General features: G+C 38.8%; 1 protein-coding gene across 5 annotated transcripts in view; it reads left to right on the top strand.

The window, feature by feature from the left end:
• Positions 1 to 17,000, top strand: part of Dtna (dystrobrevin, alpha) — a 328,938-nt gene that overhangs the window by 301,608 nt on the left and 10,330 nt on the right. For 4 of the 5 annotated variants that reach the window (XM_013014910.1, XM_013014907.1, XM_013014908.1 and 1 more), the window contains one exon: positions 279 to 912. In XM_013014910.1, the coding sequence (XP_012870364.1) occupies positions 279 to 329 (51 nt within the window). In that variant the 3' untranslated portion in view covers positions 330 to 912. Of the gene's footprint in view, positions 1 to 278; positions 913 to 9,964; positions 10,125 to 12,460; positions 12,551 to 14,092; positions 14,262 to 17,000 lie in introns of those variants that run through there. The other variant, XM_013014905.1, reaches the window with a different exon arrangement.

Raw genomic sequence — 17,000 nt, 5'->3', positions numbered from 1 at the left:
CATGGCCCAACTGAGCACAGCCTTTGTACAAAAATGTACAAATAGTGGGAAAATGAGACAGATGATATTGAGATGGTTGGATACATGGAGGAGAGGACTGGGTCTATAGATTCAAACACCTAAGCAGGCTTGGATGTATAGTCACTGAGATGGCAGAAACCGGGGCCTGCCTTCAAAGCTATGTTCATGTTTCCCCATCCTGTCTTCCTTAACACTGTGTTCTTGCTCTTATGGGAACCCTGGGTAATCTAACTGTTATTGATTCAATCTTTCTGTAGGAAGAAGAACTGAAGCAGGGAGTAAGTTATGTCCCCTACTGCAGGTCTTAACTAACAGTGGAGGGGCCTGCCATCCTGCTGTTTTTCTCATTGCTTTTGCCTCTAATGTATGTTCATGCTTCAGTTTGGAAAGAAAAAAAATCATACTAATTTGCTTCCTTTACAACATAGTGCTTGAATTGAGATGATAAAATTTAGCATCTTTCATAACAATCACTGCTGTCAGCCCCCAACAGAAGATGTATTACATGTTTTAGAAGTGGACACAAATTGTAATGTGTTGGACACATTTTAGATCCCCAGGGTTATGTTTCAAGCCAGTTTTATGCTTTTCTGAGTTGTTGGTTCAGACCTTTCTCTTAATAAAAAGACAGTCCCTAGAGAGTTACCCTGAGCTCAATGTTACCTCAAAAGCCAAGAATCCAGAAGCAAAAACCCACCATCTCTCACTCAATGCAGATGTGATTCAGTTTCCATTTAACTGAAAAGATATGGGAGCTCATTTTATAAGAATCAGACAACTGAATCTCTTTGCATCCTGTAATTATTAGATCTGATACTCCCACTGCTCTCCAAAATGTGCTAAGTCTTGTGAAGGATTTAATTGCCCACTTCTTGTCTTTTGGGAATCTTCACACACACACACACACACACACACACACACACACACACAAGAATCCCATTAGTTGGTCTATAAAGAACAGGTACTTTTTGATCTTTTTCTTGTCACCAAGAAGTTCATAAGGTCATTAGCACAATGTGACTCTCTAAACATGTTCTACACTGAAATCTTGCCTCTGGACCTGTGGTCAGGTTCAGAAACCAGCAGAGAGAGCAGCATACTCAAAAATATATATATTAAATCAACTTAAAACAAAAGCAGCTTTATGTCCAATGCATGTACCAAACTGTGTATGACAATATATCCCACTTGCTAGTATTATTTTTTAAAGTTTCACATTATATCCATAGATCATTTAGAACTAAAGCCTGTCCACTTTCAACATACCTTTTAATTTTTCTGTATGCTCTTTTTTCTATTATTCATTGTGTGTTTGTGTGTAACAAAATGCTGGACACATTTTTATTCTTCATTCCCATGGTGTGTAAAAAGGAAAGTGTTAAACCAATCTGTAATGTCAGACAATAAAGATGATATACTACATTATTTTGTACTTTGTGGAACAAAATTTACTTCACTAAAATTAAGTCAAATTCTAATGAAAGACAGTCTACCTGGGTTAAGAGCACACTGCACTTGCAGCCTGTATAACTGCCCATCATTACATACATGGGGTGTGGCTATTGTATTTACAACATACTTAGATCATGGTAGAGAAGAATGCTTATTTTGCGCTACTTCTCTTTGTAAATGGCCTCTTTTCTTTCCTGTCTCATATTTTGCATGTGCAATAGAAAGAAAAAAACTGCTCAGCTTCCTCCTAGTGGGGAGAGAGGGCAGATCATCCTAGAGTTCTTCAATCTTGCTGTAGTTGTTTGTCTTAGGGATCCATTCCCCTACCATTTCCTAGGCAGTGCATTCTTAAAGATCTCCATGTACCAGGAAATTAATAAATAGATGGATGCACAGCATCCTTAAGGTGGTATTCCTGGTGCCTCACCTTCCAACCACTCTCCACTGAGCTTTCCCTAACTCCTGCATTTCGAGGCTTTCCCCACAAAGACTACAAAAGCATTGGTCTAGGCTATCCTATCAGTCGGGAACATACTGTCTGGTTACTGGAAGAGTTGGCTTATGTTTTTATTCTTAGCTATTTGTTTGATACTCAAGCCTCTCTTCAAAAGCCACCCAAGGCAGTGCTACGACAAAAATGTAGAGCACGTGACTCCATTATTGAAATAAAAAAGATAAGCTAAGGATAAGAAAATGGGACTATTTCCATTCATACAGGACTGGGTGTTACTCTGTTCTTTCTGGCAGTGAAGCAGAAAAGGGAAATGTGACTGATGGTGGCATAAGTACAGAAATACCACTTCTCAAGAGATCAAAATCTGTGCAGCATGAAATAGAAAAAGAGTCTTCATTCCAAGCTTTATAGAAGGAGTGTGAATAATAAAGTAGAAAAATGCAGTCATAGCTTTCATGTGACTGTTTCTTATACTGACCTTCAGTCAAAGCTAATGACAGATCCCCATAAATCCCAGCCCTATCATAGCAGTTCTTTATGGAAATGAATGCTTTCCAAATCTATCAACTTCTCATGGTATAACATGATCTAAGGAGAGAATTTAGAGGTTGTAGGCTGGCATCTGCTTCTAAATTCTGTTTTTATTTATGAACCTTTCCCAATTGAGGACATTTTCTTTGTAAAATCGAAAGTAAAACACCCCATACCAAAAAAATGTGCTTGATTTAATAATCTCTACCTGCTTTAATCATAAATCTGTATGGTTCAATATAGTGTTTTATTATACTGATATATATATACATATATATAATTCCTACTTACACTGTTTCTTGTTATAGGTAATGCATGAATTTATTCCCCTTGAGGAGAAAACATGAATTAAAAAAATAGTGCCTGTAATATAATATGATGATTATGGTATCACAAGCAATAAATCTTTTTTTACAAAACTTGAATTGAAGTTATCCTACCCTCTTTCTTCTTTGTGTATCTTTAAAGATTTACTGAAGGGGCCATAAAAAGTGTACTCATAAAAAGTTTAATAATGAAGGCAGCTGGGGTATAACTGCAGTAACAAGATGTTCCAGAGTTTCTGGTAGATTTCCAGTTCAAAATATTATGTACCAGAATAAAACCAAGTATCCTGCCTTTGACTTTGGGGGAAAAAAGCCTCACAATAATTTTATTAGAAGGATTACTGGGATTAGACCTGAATTACAGTGGCCCCTGATCCTCACTGTAAGTGAACTAACTTCCTGATCATTTATTTTAAACACACTGGTAATGCATGGCTCATAGGTTAATGGTATGTATTTTAAAAGACAATGAGTATGAAAAGACTGTAAAAAATATATGAATGGCAAATATAAGTAGGAATATATGTACACACATACATGCAAGTATATATATACTTCTCATATTTGACTCATAATTTACACACAAATTCCTTTTTCTTACAGTTATCTAAGTTAACATAACTATTAAATTAACTTAGTTAGCTGTCAGTAACAGGGCCTCCATCAGGGAATTTTTAATTTATTCAGATCTCTTGTAATTGCTCCTAACAATAGAAAACTGGTTTTATTTGAGAACAGGGGATAGAAACAATTCAGTAGCATTCTCTTTTCCTGTTTCTGGTAACATCAGTAGATATGATCCTAGCAATGCTAATATCTGCAGTGTTTCTGTCACCCACACGTGTGTAGATAAACAGTTAATACAGTGAAGAGCTGAGAGTGTAAACAGTGAGTACAATACACAGCAAGATAGCCAAGATCTTGCGCTGAAGATTTTATTCATTATGCACATTCTTGTCTGAGAGAAGTGACTAGTTGCAGGGTGTATGTTTTTGTCAAGGATCAAAGTGAAGTTTGTGTTTACTAACAGGGCTCATTCTCTCACTCGCTCTTCTTCTCACTCTATCACTCTCTCACACTCTCATTACAATAAGCATTCATTTAAAAACTACATTTGAAGTTTTTGAGTCAGATTGTTCCTTATTTGGGAGGAAGATAGATAAATAGATGGATGGATAGGTAGGTAAGTAAGTAGGTCGATAGATAGAAGATAGATAGATAGATAGATAGATAGATAGATAGATAGATAGATAGATAGATAGATAGATAGATAACATTAAATAATACAGTTATTCTAATTTGTGGGTAGTTCAAGCATTATGCCATCTCCTGCCTCATTGCCTTCTCTGTTTGTAACTGAATATCCAACTGACTGAGGGAACTACAGTCACTCAAGAATATAAACTAACTACAAAGGAGCAATTTGTAAGCTTGTGTTTCATCTCCCTTCATTTCCCTCCTTTATCCTCTTTGATTGGTTTCCTATGGAGTTGAGAACCAGTCAAAAGTGAGAGAGAGAAGATCATACACTTCAAAAATAATCAACTGTAATATAAAGTCTACTATCTAGTGTTCAAAAAATATCTTTCCAGACTATTTCTCCCCCTTTTTATATAATTTGGAGGTTGGTTAAATTCTAGAGAAGTAAAAATTCTCTTTGCTTTAAACTTTTGGAAGGTGACCCTTCAGTTCAGGATGAAGTCCATACAAAAGACCCACAAGGCTGACTCCTCCCCTTTCCTCCCTCATTTTTCTCTCTTCCCCTCCTTGAAACTTGATACTGCAGCCACAATGACCTCTCCACCATGCCTACAGTAGCCCCTAATACATCCCAGGCCTTGTTCGAATTATTCCCACACCCAAATGCTCCTTGGTCCATACTTTTGTGCCTGGAGAGCTTCACTACCAAAGCACAAGTCAAATATTATCTTTTGCCTGAGAAGTCAGAATTAACAAATCCCACAACACATCATACACAACAACCCTTTTAAGAAGCAGAACTGGACTTAATAACAGTTGAGGAATGTGTATGGGAAGAAAGAATAACTAAAAGGTTGAATATGCTAAATAGATGCTGCTTTGCTTAATCTTCACGAGGTGATAGGGGCCACCAGCAGGACCAGGCTGTACCTTCAGCCCAGTAGAGAGTGGGCTCCACAGGTCTTGGGAGGAGCACAAGTAATAGTGTGTGTTTTACCAAGGTGGTTCAGTGGTTAGACATTTATTCTTTCCTTAAGACATCCCTCATTTCTAGAGCTGGGTAGAAACCCAGATACTTCCTGGGGAAAAAAAATCAGAAAATTTATGGATCTTGTCAGACTTGTTAAAAATTGATGCAATAGGAGGTTGAGTGGACTCAACGGAGAATGTGTAGAAATTAATTTTTCATTTATTCTCTAGGAAGAGAGCTATTTTAAATTTGCCAGGTGTGATTTATGTTTTCCTTCTTCCATAAATCAACTCTCTCCTTGGGAATTTCAGATCTATATATTGATCTGCATGGACTGTTATCCCTTAAGTCTTTGCTCCATTAATCACTGAGTAATTTCCAGGGAAGGATGCTCATAGAGAATAATCCTCACCATATTTGATGACCAGCCATGAGTCCTCTATTCTACCAGGGTCACCAGCTGTGAGAATGAAAAACAGTGATTTGCCCCAGGGCCAAGAGAAACTGCCTTTTCTATTGCCCCTACAAAGATAGGACAGAAAGACCAGAGAAGCCATTTCCCATAGCCAGGCAAGGAAGGTGCTATAGATCAAACTGGACAGTGTCCTGACTAAGAAATGGGGCCAAAAAATGCTCAAGCAGCCAGTATCCTACACTGGACATGATGGGAGTATCAGGTTTCAGAAAAGAAACTTCTTTCTCTCTTTCTCATTCTCTCTGGAATTTGAACTCAGGACTCAAGACTCTACCACTTAAGCTATACCTCTAGCTCTTTTTGCCTTGATTTTCAGATAGAGTCTTGCAGTCTTTGCCTAGGCTGACCTTGGAACATGATCCCCCTACCTACACATTTGCATAGCTAGAATTATTCTTTGAGGGAGAGCCTGGCTAATTTTTTTTTGCTCAGGTTGGCTTCAAACCTTGATCCTCCTATCTCTACCTCCCAAGTGGCTGCCTCTGCCTAGCTGAATCTTTTCTTTAACCACAGACTCTTCTGAAAATTCTTCACATAATCAAACTGTTTAAATTGCACAACAATTAGAGATCCATTTGGGAGATGGTGACGATTATTCGTTCACACATTGATTTACTTTAGATTCACTCAAATGTGTTCCCCTAACACAAAATACCAATTTTTTTCTCTTAACACAGAACTACTAATGGTAGAGTTGGAATCAGGAAAAGGGGAGTAGGAAGAGTTGCTTTTGACCAGCTCTGATGAAGCAGGGAAAGATAGGAAGTGAAAATCACTGCCCAATGGGAAAAATGCACTAGGAGCAAGGGAGAGAGGCAGGAAAGAAGACAGAGGGACCAAATTTCCCAAATATTACTGAAGAGAAGACCATTGCAAGCTCACTGTGTTGGAGAACCTAGCACAACAGATCTATATAGGATGGTGCTGGTGTAGCCCTAATATACCAGTTAGGTGCTGAAGCATAGTTCTATAGCTGAAATGATTAGGTTCAGATATGTTCCAGAACTCAGGATTTTATGGGGTTTTTTTTGAAAAGTAGTATGACACAGATATAGCAATGCTCTTACATTTAACTAGAGCTAACTTCATTATGCAAAGACGTGTGGTATGCAGGGTTTTACTTAGGATCTCAAAGTCACAGAGGAAAAAAAATCATGATCCTGCACTTCTCTATTGATTGATGGACAGCTAAGACTCCACCCACCCGGGGCAACTGCACCTTTCCATAGCCCAGGAACTGAAAGATTTTTCTGGCCTCAGCTGAGCTGAGAGTACTAGGACCCTACTCTGCCAGCACGCCATAGAAGGGCTGTGCGCTGAGTCTTACTGCGTTCAGGTTACTAAACATTTCTTGGCTTAGCAAAGGACAAATGGGAGCATGCAAAGGCCGGTTACCATGCCAGACTCCCTAGGATGTGGGACAGAGTCTTAGGCTTGTAGTGTAGTCTTAGGCTTGCACTCACTAGCTCAGACCATGATAAGCTCAGTTATCCCCCTGAGCCTCTGTTCAATTACAAAGTGGAAATAATACCTCATGTGGTGGTTAGGAGGATTAAGCAAAGTATATGGAATTAAAGTGCTTTATAGACTGCACATTGCTACTTTAATATAAGCTATTATCATTTCTACTACCATACTGGGATAACAAAACAAGACAATGTGGGTTAAAGTGCCAAGTTCACTATAAATTACATGCAAAAGCAGAGTCATTATATTACTATGAACTTCCTATCACAGAAGATCTGTCTTCCCAACCTTGAGAGAGTAACTCAGTCTGTATTCAAGAAAAGCCTATTCTACAGCCACTCCATCCCACTGCCCATCCCCAGCCCTCACTAATGACTAGTCCCTTGCTAGACAGAACAGTAAGAATGCCTCAGGCGCTCTACTGAGGACCTTGCCTTGAAAAAGATACTCAGAATGGGTAGCCAGGGACCTATGCAACCCTTGGGACACTTGATCAACATATTTTTATTTGAAGGATACTCCACCAGCTATAGTCTACCAAGAGTCCCTCAGCCCAGCACTCAGAGGACCTGGACTCAGCCACTAGCACTGTCACTCTCGCTCTCCCTCTTGAGGGTAATACTTTTCATTCCCTGAGCATTAGGAGCCATCACTGAGTGAGGATGTTTTTTTTATAGGCTGGTGAAGAGAAATCAAAAAGAACATACCTAGAACCTTTCAAACATCGTAAAGCACAAAGCAAGGGTGAAACTATTTATTATAGGTATGGGAAGCTGGGATATTAGTCGTAGCTAAGAAGCAGACAGTTTCAAGGTAATAGGCTGAGCTGCCATTTGCTTGGAAAAACAGACCCCCTCCTTGAACAGGCTGAGGAAAACAGGCTACAAAGCATCACCACCTGGCAAAGTTCTCTTCCTTGGGCCTGGACAAACCATTACAAGGTACTGTTGAGAATGAAAGAATGGAATCCCCAGCCCACTGGGCACTACATGAGTCTGTTTCTGACTTGTTTGGCTTTAAGTTCTGTATTTTCCTCACTTGGTATAGGTAAGGCTGAGCCCTGGAGAACTAACAGCATGGCATTTTACAGGACTGATTTTGTGAATGTTTAACTGCAAGCAGCCAAACCCAAAGCAGAGGTCTCAGTAGAATGTCTGGAATGGTGCTTTTGTCGTGCAAGTTCAAGAGTTTAGATGATGAATGTTGTCTTGCTGTGGGAGAGTTTTCTCGATGGCCAGCCATCTCTGACACACGGGGCTACATGGAATTCCCAATATGTGGTGTGTGTACTCAAGGACCTTTTTGCATGTCCTTACATGTGTGTTTGATTACTAATAATTAAAACTGGAAGACTGCTTCCAAAGGACCTCACTGCAAAGAGAAAACCTTAAAATTCAATGTGTGACAGTCTCAGAAAGGTTTTATGCCAAAGACTGTAATGAATAAATAAATAACTTATGATTGTTTTCTACCTTTTTCTTTACTCCTTTTAAAAGTCTTCCTATTCTTACTCTCTGCTAGGACATTCTCAAGGGCAAAGAGAAGGGTGTTTCCTATAGAAAGTAGTAGCCAAAAATTAGAAATCAAGATTTTTACTAATCAAAATCCCAGTAAGATATCACCTCATTCCAGTAAGGGTAGCTATTATCAAAAAGACAAATTGATAACAAGTATGGCAAAGATGTGGAGAAAAGAGAGCACTTGCACAGTACTGGTGGGAATGTGAATTAGGACAGTCATTGTAGGAAATAGTATGGAAGTTCCTCTAAAAATTAAAGATGGAACTACTAAACAATCCCACAGTGTCACTACTGCATCATTTACCTATAAGAAATGAAATCAGGATGTCAAAGAGATATCTGCACTCCATGTTTATTGCATTCTATTCATAGTAGCCAAGAGATGGAAGGTGTATGTCAGCTGGTGAATGGATAAGTAAAATGTGGCACATATACACAATGGAATGAATATACTTATACAGCTATGGAAAAAAATGAGATCCTCTCATTTGCAATTACATGAATGGAACTGGAGATCATTATGTTAAATAAAATAAACCAAGACCCCAAAGATATGCAACACATGATATCACATATGTGAAATTACATACAAAAACAGTGATCTCAAAGAAGTAGAGACTGAAATGGTAGTTACCTGAGGGAGAGGAGAGGATAGGAAATTTTTGATCAATTGCATCTAAGCCATGGTTCAATAGGAATAAGAAGTTCTGGTATGTTCTTGCACAGTATAGACAACAGTAACTGTACATTTCAAAAAAGCTCAAAGAAAGAATTTTTAATGTTTTACCATAAAGAAAGGATCCATATTTGTGAAGACAGAAATGTTTAACCTGATTGAAATACAACATAATGCACTGAAACACCCATGATAGCCCATCAGTATGTTGCATTTTTATGTACCAATTTAAATGTTTGATGAAAAAGAAAAAAGAAACACCAAGATTTATTTTTGAATAAATCAAATCACCAAATAAATCATTTGAATCGCTGAGTCTCGGTGTAATTTCGCAAAGCCAGATTTTACTATCAAATAAGGATTAAGCAACATCCACATCCGTTAATCCTTCATAGGCATATCATTGGAAGATATAAACAATGAATATAAACAATGAATATATAATGATAGAAACAATGAATCATCCTCCACAGGTGATGCCAGGAGAGACAGGTTGAAAATAGAGGAAGCAATTTGTATCCATGCCAAACACCTCTTAGTTCTACTGCTTTCTGTGTAGGCACAAGGAGACAATAAACACACCTTTTGATTATCATTATTGAACCATAGTTTCATTCTGTAGGCAGATATTTCTGGTAGAGCAACGCTGTACTAATGTTTTTAGCTTTCAATATTTAACTCAAACTTCAAATGGTATGTCTTGAATTATGTACACCCATAACTGAGGTTCCCAGTTACCACCTCAACTTCCTAAGATTTCCTCTTGGTTTGGAATCTCATTGTCATTGTTTTTAACATTGGAAGGAGGTTTGGGGTTTGGCTCATGACATTTGCTTGGGAAAACACATTAATGGCTTGCCTTGTCTCTCCAGACCCAGGGGGCAGGCTCTCCTCGCTCCTCCCCCAGCCACACCATCAGCAGACCAATCCCCATGCCCATCCGCTCAGCGTCAGCCTGCTCCACTCCTACGCACACTCCTCAAGACTCTCTCACTGGGGTAGGGGGAGATGTGCAAGAGGCGTTTGCACAAAGTAAGTGGTTTTTGTTCTTACAGTTGCCTGATTTTAGTGGCCAATTAAATCACTAAAGTCTATTGAATGGTCTAGAGCTCCCATGTGGACACCATAGGCTTGTGTTAGAGCCTGAACTGAGTGCATTAGAAACCCTCTACACCTCGGTTCCCCACTGCTCCATTCTACCTTCCCTTAGCTTCTACTGCCCTGCCCTAGTTTCTAGTAAATCTTTGCTCCTTAATTCTCCGGAATGCCTTTCAGATTCTTTCCTTGGAAACGTTATAAACACAATCCTTATGCCCTCTAAACCAAAGTCAAAGTTAAGATTAAATAACCCCATTCCTTTGACTCTGGGTAATGGAAAAGGATAGACAGTTGTATTATGACTTCTCCATAGAGATGCCCTTCAGAGTGGCATCCTTGCCTCTCTGTAAAATGGAGCCAAAAGGTTAGGCCTTCATGGTTAACAGAGTGCTAACAGGAGAGAAATGTGGAAAACTGTGTTCCCTATTTAAGGAGGGGTACCCCAAGACAAGTAACTTAAAACGTTTTCTTACCATCACTTTTCATATTTGCAAACAGTACGAAGAGCATTCCTCCCACAAACCCTTCTCAGTCAGGCCAAGCTCACTTCCACTATTGATGTCCTTCTCAACTTTTTGCTTAAGTGTAGATATGTTGGTGTGTGTTTATAGACACATACTCTTATTTTTTCACAAATCAGATTATGCATTGCATTTTAGTCTGTAATTTACATTTTCTTGAAATTAAGAATACATCACAGACATCCTTTGAGATCCTCACATAAAGGTCTAAGGGTAAGACAGATATATTTGATAATAAATTTTAAGGCAAAGAGAAGTACAAAGTTAAAGACAAAAAGATTCATTTCCTCAAAGACTTAAAGAAACAAAGCTCAAAATACATGGAAGCTAGGTTTTATCATTTTAGCTACCAAAAAGCATGTAGAAATCAGTAAAAATTAGACATCTCCAAATTAAAAATAAGTGAAAGATATAATCATATATCAGAAGAAATATAAATCATTCTTAAAGATATGAAAACTTTAACCTCACAAATTATAAAAAGGCAAGTTTTAATAATTATCAGCTTTGGTGATTTTTTTTTAAATTTTCAACACCTCTAATACTGGGCATAGCAAGAATGTAATAAAACAGCTGTTCTGATCTATCATATAAGGGGCAAGATGTCAACGTATTTTAATGAAAGAGAATGATCGATTATCTTTTATGACAGAGAAAAAGAAGCCATATTGGATCTTTGTTTCAAAGCACTGAATATAATTCAACTGAATATAAATCAAGTTAATGCATGTAATTTTTTGAATTTTTAGAAAGAAAAATGTTCTCTCTAAATTATAGTTGAAAGAAATCTATAATATTTTAAATCAAATCTTGCTTTCTATTTTAATCAATGCATTGCCCAGTTATTTTGATTTTCTAACTTAAATATACTATTTTACTTACTTATGATTACCTTCTGAGAAATGACCATGAAATATAGCCTAAAGATAGCCAGTCCTTAGCTCATAAAATACTCATGTTACATAAGTTCATTTGTAAATCAGGTATTGAGAACCTTGCACGTCTTTTTTTTCTCCAAGATACTATGGATCCTTCCCCACCTTGTCCACAAATATTCAATTAACCTATTGTATGTTTAAAATGTAAGAGTAACCTCTCTCTGCCACAGGCTACATTCTAACGTGGTTTGAAAATCCAATTCAAGCTACTAGACATGTATCTAGTCATCTCTTAGCAGCAACAAGAATCCTTACCCCTTTCTTACACTGTGGAAGCATGTCATGTAGGCTTCCCATCCACAAGAGATACCTGTCCCAGTAACTCAAGTCCTGAGAGGAGACAGCCTGTGCTAAAAGACCAGAATCCAGGGCGCTCGGTCACAAAGTAATGGCTGTGTATTGTCAACAGCTGGGAAGAAGCAACATTCCTAGCAAACTACACTTTCCACCTGTGTGGATTACTCTTAGGAAGCACAAGCACACCGAAGGAAACTAAACCTCTCACACCTGGTTTGGAACCATCCCAGGAGGCTATGTGCTATGACAACCATCCCCTTTCACGTTTAAAATTACCCAATTTGAGCACAAATTGCATGAACCTCCATCTTTAGTCACATGTTCATCTACCAGGAGCTGCTATTACCCTGAGTACCGAGTTGGTTGGTTGGTTTTTAAGGAACGGAAATGTTTCTGAAAAGGAGAGGCTTTGGAAGCTTTCTTATAGGTGATCACTAGAAATAATAAAATGCATAATACTTTTATTAAAGGAGAGGCTTTGATTTTTTTAATGATCACTTCTTCTTCTCTAAAGGCTCAAGAAGGAATTTAAGGAACGATTTGCTAGTGGCCGCGGATTCCATCACTAACACCATGTCCTCTCTGGTGAAAGAGCTGAACTCAGGTGAGTCCCTGCTGGCCTCACTACTTTGCCACACTAGGATCCCTGGGCGTAAAGAGGGTCCCTTGGGGGCTTACTCACTGTCAAAGTCAAAAGGATACTTTAAAGGGCTATGCGATATTTTGCCAGTATATTTAGATTTTTGGCAACATTCATGTTTTGCTTATTAGAAGACTATTAATGTCCAATACAGAAACTTTGAAAAATGCAGAAAAAGAACTGAAACACTATAACTGACCTGTAATTATAGACTCTACTGTTAACAACTCTGGTGAGCCATGGGTATTACTGAAGTTACTTTACAGAGTCAACTTTTTTTTTTTTTACAGTAAAAGCAGGGGTTATATTGTGGGGGAGTGACATACAAAGCAACAAAGAAATAATCTTATAAATGTGTTAGAAACAATCGCATGAAAGAAAAAAAATTTGAATACATATCTTAGGGTTCATTTCCCTAACATCACCTTATCTGACCTTTTCTGCTCAGAGTCAACTTTTTTGTCTGTTTTGACTCTCTTGAGTTGGAAATTCATGATCATTTGAATGAAGCTAAAATGAATTTTAAATTCTGCCCAGAAACTGAATAGGATAAAATTCTGAGAGACTTTTTCTTCTATTACTTTAAAACTTTAGCAGGATAAATATGAGGTAAATATCAGTTACAAACACATCTCCATCTATTCTTTCAGTCTGACCTCGCAAGGTATTTGTCTGGCAAGATATTTGTCAAGTAGTTGAAGATTATAGAAACTGTAAGATTTAAAACTTCTGGGCCTGGGAATGTGGCTTAGTGGTGGAATGCTTGCCTAGGGAGTGTGAAGCCCCAGGTTCAATTCCTCAGTACCACATCAACAGAAAAAGGCAGAAGTTGGCACTGTGGCTCAAGTGGCAGAGCACTAGCCTTGAGAAAAAGAAGCTCAGGGACAGTTCTCAAACCCTGAGTTCAAGCCCCAGGACTGGCAAGAAAAAAAAAAGAATTAAAACTTAAATATTTAAAAAATAATCTGAGCCAGGCATTGGTAGCTCACCCCTGAAATCCTAGCTACTCTGGAGGCTAAAATCTTAGGATCACAGTTCAAAGCCAGCCCAGGCAGGTAAGTCCAAGAGACTCTAATTAATTCTAATTAACCAACAGAAAACTGGAAATGAAACTCTAGCTGAAAGTGGTAGATCATTAGCCTTGAACAGAAATGCTGAGACAGTGCCCAGACCCTTCAATCCCTATGACCAACAAAAATATAAAAACATTAGAGTAATAGTAAGTAATTTTAGGGAACACTTTTATGTGTTCCCTAAAAAGTGGAAGTTGTAAGGAGTTAAGTTAGTAAAACAAAAATTCCTTATTATAATTCTCAGGGGAAAAAGAAAAATGCTGTACATTAAATTTTTTATAACAATTCATCAATACCAAGTTGACTATTGTACAGCAACTGACTAAAGTTAGTACAACACAGGTTGATTCTATTAAGCGTATCCCTTATTTTGTTGGTCATGAACTACTTAATAAGCCATTGTTTCTTTTTTCAATTGAATCTTATCCACTAGAGGTGGGGAGTGAAACAGAGAGTAATGTGGATTCTGAGTTTGCACGGACACAATTTGAAGATCTGGTTCCATCACCAACCTCTGAAAAGGCTTTTCTAGCCCAAATCCATGCCCGAAAACCCGGGTATATTCATGGTGGAGCTACCACAAGCACCATGCGCAGTGACATGTAAGTACCTCATGCTCAAAAAGAAAACAATCTGTAGGGGGCTATATGGAAATAGAAACATGGTTGTTTAGTTCTTTACTTTGGAAGAGTGGTGCAATTTCCTTTCTTCTTAGGCAAGGCAGAAGGGCACAGTGTTTAAATTTGGTATTGAGACTGTCCCTCCTGTACGGTTTCTGGCGAGTAGCAGAATCTAAGCCCAATAATGCTTGCTGAGAACCTGGTTTAGCCAAAGCACTGAGCACAGTGTTCTGTCTTTAGTCTAAAATTAAGTTAGATTCCCAGTAAGTGCCATCTAAGGTTTAAATGTCATGAATTGAAAATACATTTAGTCTAACTAATCAATAAACCAACTAGCTTAACCTGGGTGCTGGTGGCTCATACCTATACTCAGGAGGATGAGATCTGAGTGTTCAAAGCCAGCCTGGGCAGGAAGTCCCTGAGACTCTACCCAAAACCCAAAATGGAGCTATGGCTGAAACTGGTAGAGTGCTAGCCCTGAGCAAAAAAAGCTTAGAGACAAGGCCCAGGCCCTGAGTTCAAGCTCCACTACTGACAAAAAAGAAAAAGAAGAAGAACATCTTAGCTTAGCAAAACAGTCCATCACAGGGCATAACTTTCATACCAAAGTTACAAACCAAACACATGTAAGTTAAAAATCATGTGAAATATAAATTAGTTTTCTTTTTTAAAAAAAAAAAAAAAAAAGCTCTGTTTCTCTGGAGGTGGGAGGGAAGGGATGGTAGGGGAAAAACAAAGGAGAAGGCAAAAATGCTTGATAGGAAATGTACTCATTACCTTGCTCATCTAACTATAACCCCTCTGTACAGTATTTTTACAATAAAAAATGTATTTTTTTAAAGTTCTCTTTCCTAGTTTCAGAGGAGAAGTCATCCTGTCTTCTGAATTTGCCACATTTGCACTTAACAGGCCTCCATGACACTGGAAAGACCCTTTTTCACAATGAGCAAAGATAACAACATATAAGTATTTGGATTAAAATTAGTAAATAAGTCAAATTAGTTTAAAAATAAATAAATAAACACTTGCTTTGCATAAAGCTCTAGCTTTAAGCTTCAAGAAACAGAGGCCTATGGATCTAAGCTTTCAAAGCTGGAAGCCTATGGTGCTAGATGCTCAACACAAAGATTTACTTCTCTAGGCTTAGAATACTAATACCCAGTAGCTACATTTATAGCCCCTGAACTCTGGCCATTGAGACTCTCTGCTTTTCACCCTGTTAGTCTCACCTTTCATCTCTTCAGAGCTTCTTACTCCCTTGTCCCAGTTTCTCTACCAAGTCTTTAAATACTTTTGCTTCCTGCCGATCCCATCTTGGCAGCTCTCTGGGACTCTTTAGCTGTCTGGTTGTTAACAGCTCAGAGCTTCAGATAGAGATAGCCTTAGCTTGCTCTTGGTGCTACAACTGAGCTTTAGGCATCATCAAGAGCTCCAGCCATCTCCTTGTTGCCCCTGTGGGGGCTAGAATCCTGTTTTTTGTTTTTTAATCTTTGTGCAGCCAGTTCAGCCTGTTCTGCCCATGATAAAGACCATAGTAGGCAAAAGGTCATTCAAGAGCAGCCACGACTAAGGCTAAATAGGGCAACTCCATGGGATCCATGTACAGGAGAGAGTACACAGACACAGAGAGAGTAAAGTCGACTTGCACTTGGGTGATAGTGCCACCAGAAACGGCCTTGGCATGTGCCTGGGTGACAGTTTCACCACTGGCCCATCTTACATGTGCACCAATCACAAGCCTTCCTTCTGAGCCAATCACAAGTTTTGCATTGCACCCATCACAGGCTCTTAGTTGACTCACTGAGGAGGTGTGCTCCTTCCTGTCCTGAGTGAACATAGCTTCAGGATGAGCAGGGTCACCTGGAGTGAGGCTTACCTTGTTCAAAGCAGATTACTTCCAAAGTCAGTACAGTAGCCACCCAGAGCGGTCTTGACTGAAGCAAATTTGTAGCTTCCACAGTAACTGTAGTTGCAATGATTTTTCTAGCTGGTATAGAGCTTCCTCAGAGGGTAGAGTGTTCAAAACAATCTAAAGACTAGGCCTGGTGACACACACCTGTGTGTGAAGTCTGCAGAGGCAGACTTCAAAGCCAGCTAATACAAATATGAACTCAACTGTCTCAAAAAAAAAAAGCACAAACAAGTAGTGGAGTACTTGTCTGGCACTGGTATGCTCAAGGCCCTCCTGGATTCAGTCACCAGTAAGACACACACACACACACACACACACACACACACACACAAAATGTTCTCAGTCACCAAAGAGAAGGCTAGTTGACTGACAACTCAAAGCAGCAGGTATTTAGGAATAGTCTATCATCTGTGTCATTCAAGGCACCAAAAAGCCCCCCATTGGGTGTCTTGTTTTGCATATTCTCAAGAATGTTTTGCATATGGACAAGAAAAAAATGGTTAAAAGGTGCTAATAATAAAGATCTAGGAGGTCAACATTATTACCAATTATTTTACAATGCTTAGTCCCTAGCTAGATACCTGTAAGGAGAGCCGGGTCCCTCTGATGCATGTCATTTATCACCCAGTTAGGTCAGCCAGGTCCCAGAATCCTGAGTCAGCAGAAGGAACCAATACTGTGCAACAGCAGGACAGTTAGGACTTCAGAGCCCAGCTTGGGAAGGAAAAGGGAAAGAGAAAATAGGGAAGAAAGGGAGGTGTTAGGAGAGTTATGAGAAACCCCCACAAGGGCCGGCAGAGGAACCAGTG

This window comes from Dipodomys ordii, unplaced genomic scaffold (genome assembly GCF_000151885.1).
Source record: "Dipodomys ordii isolate 6190 unplaced genomic scaffold, Dord_2.0 Scaffold25, whole genome shotgun sequence".
Classification (NCBI taxonomy): Eukaryota; Metazoa; Chordata; class Mammalia; order Rodentia; family Heteromyidae; genus Dipodomys; species Dipodomys ordii.
This window is presented reverse-complemented; position numbering and strand designations above follow the sequence as displayed.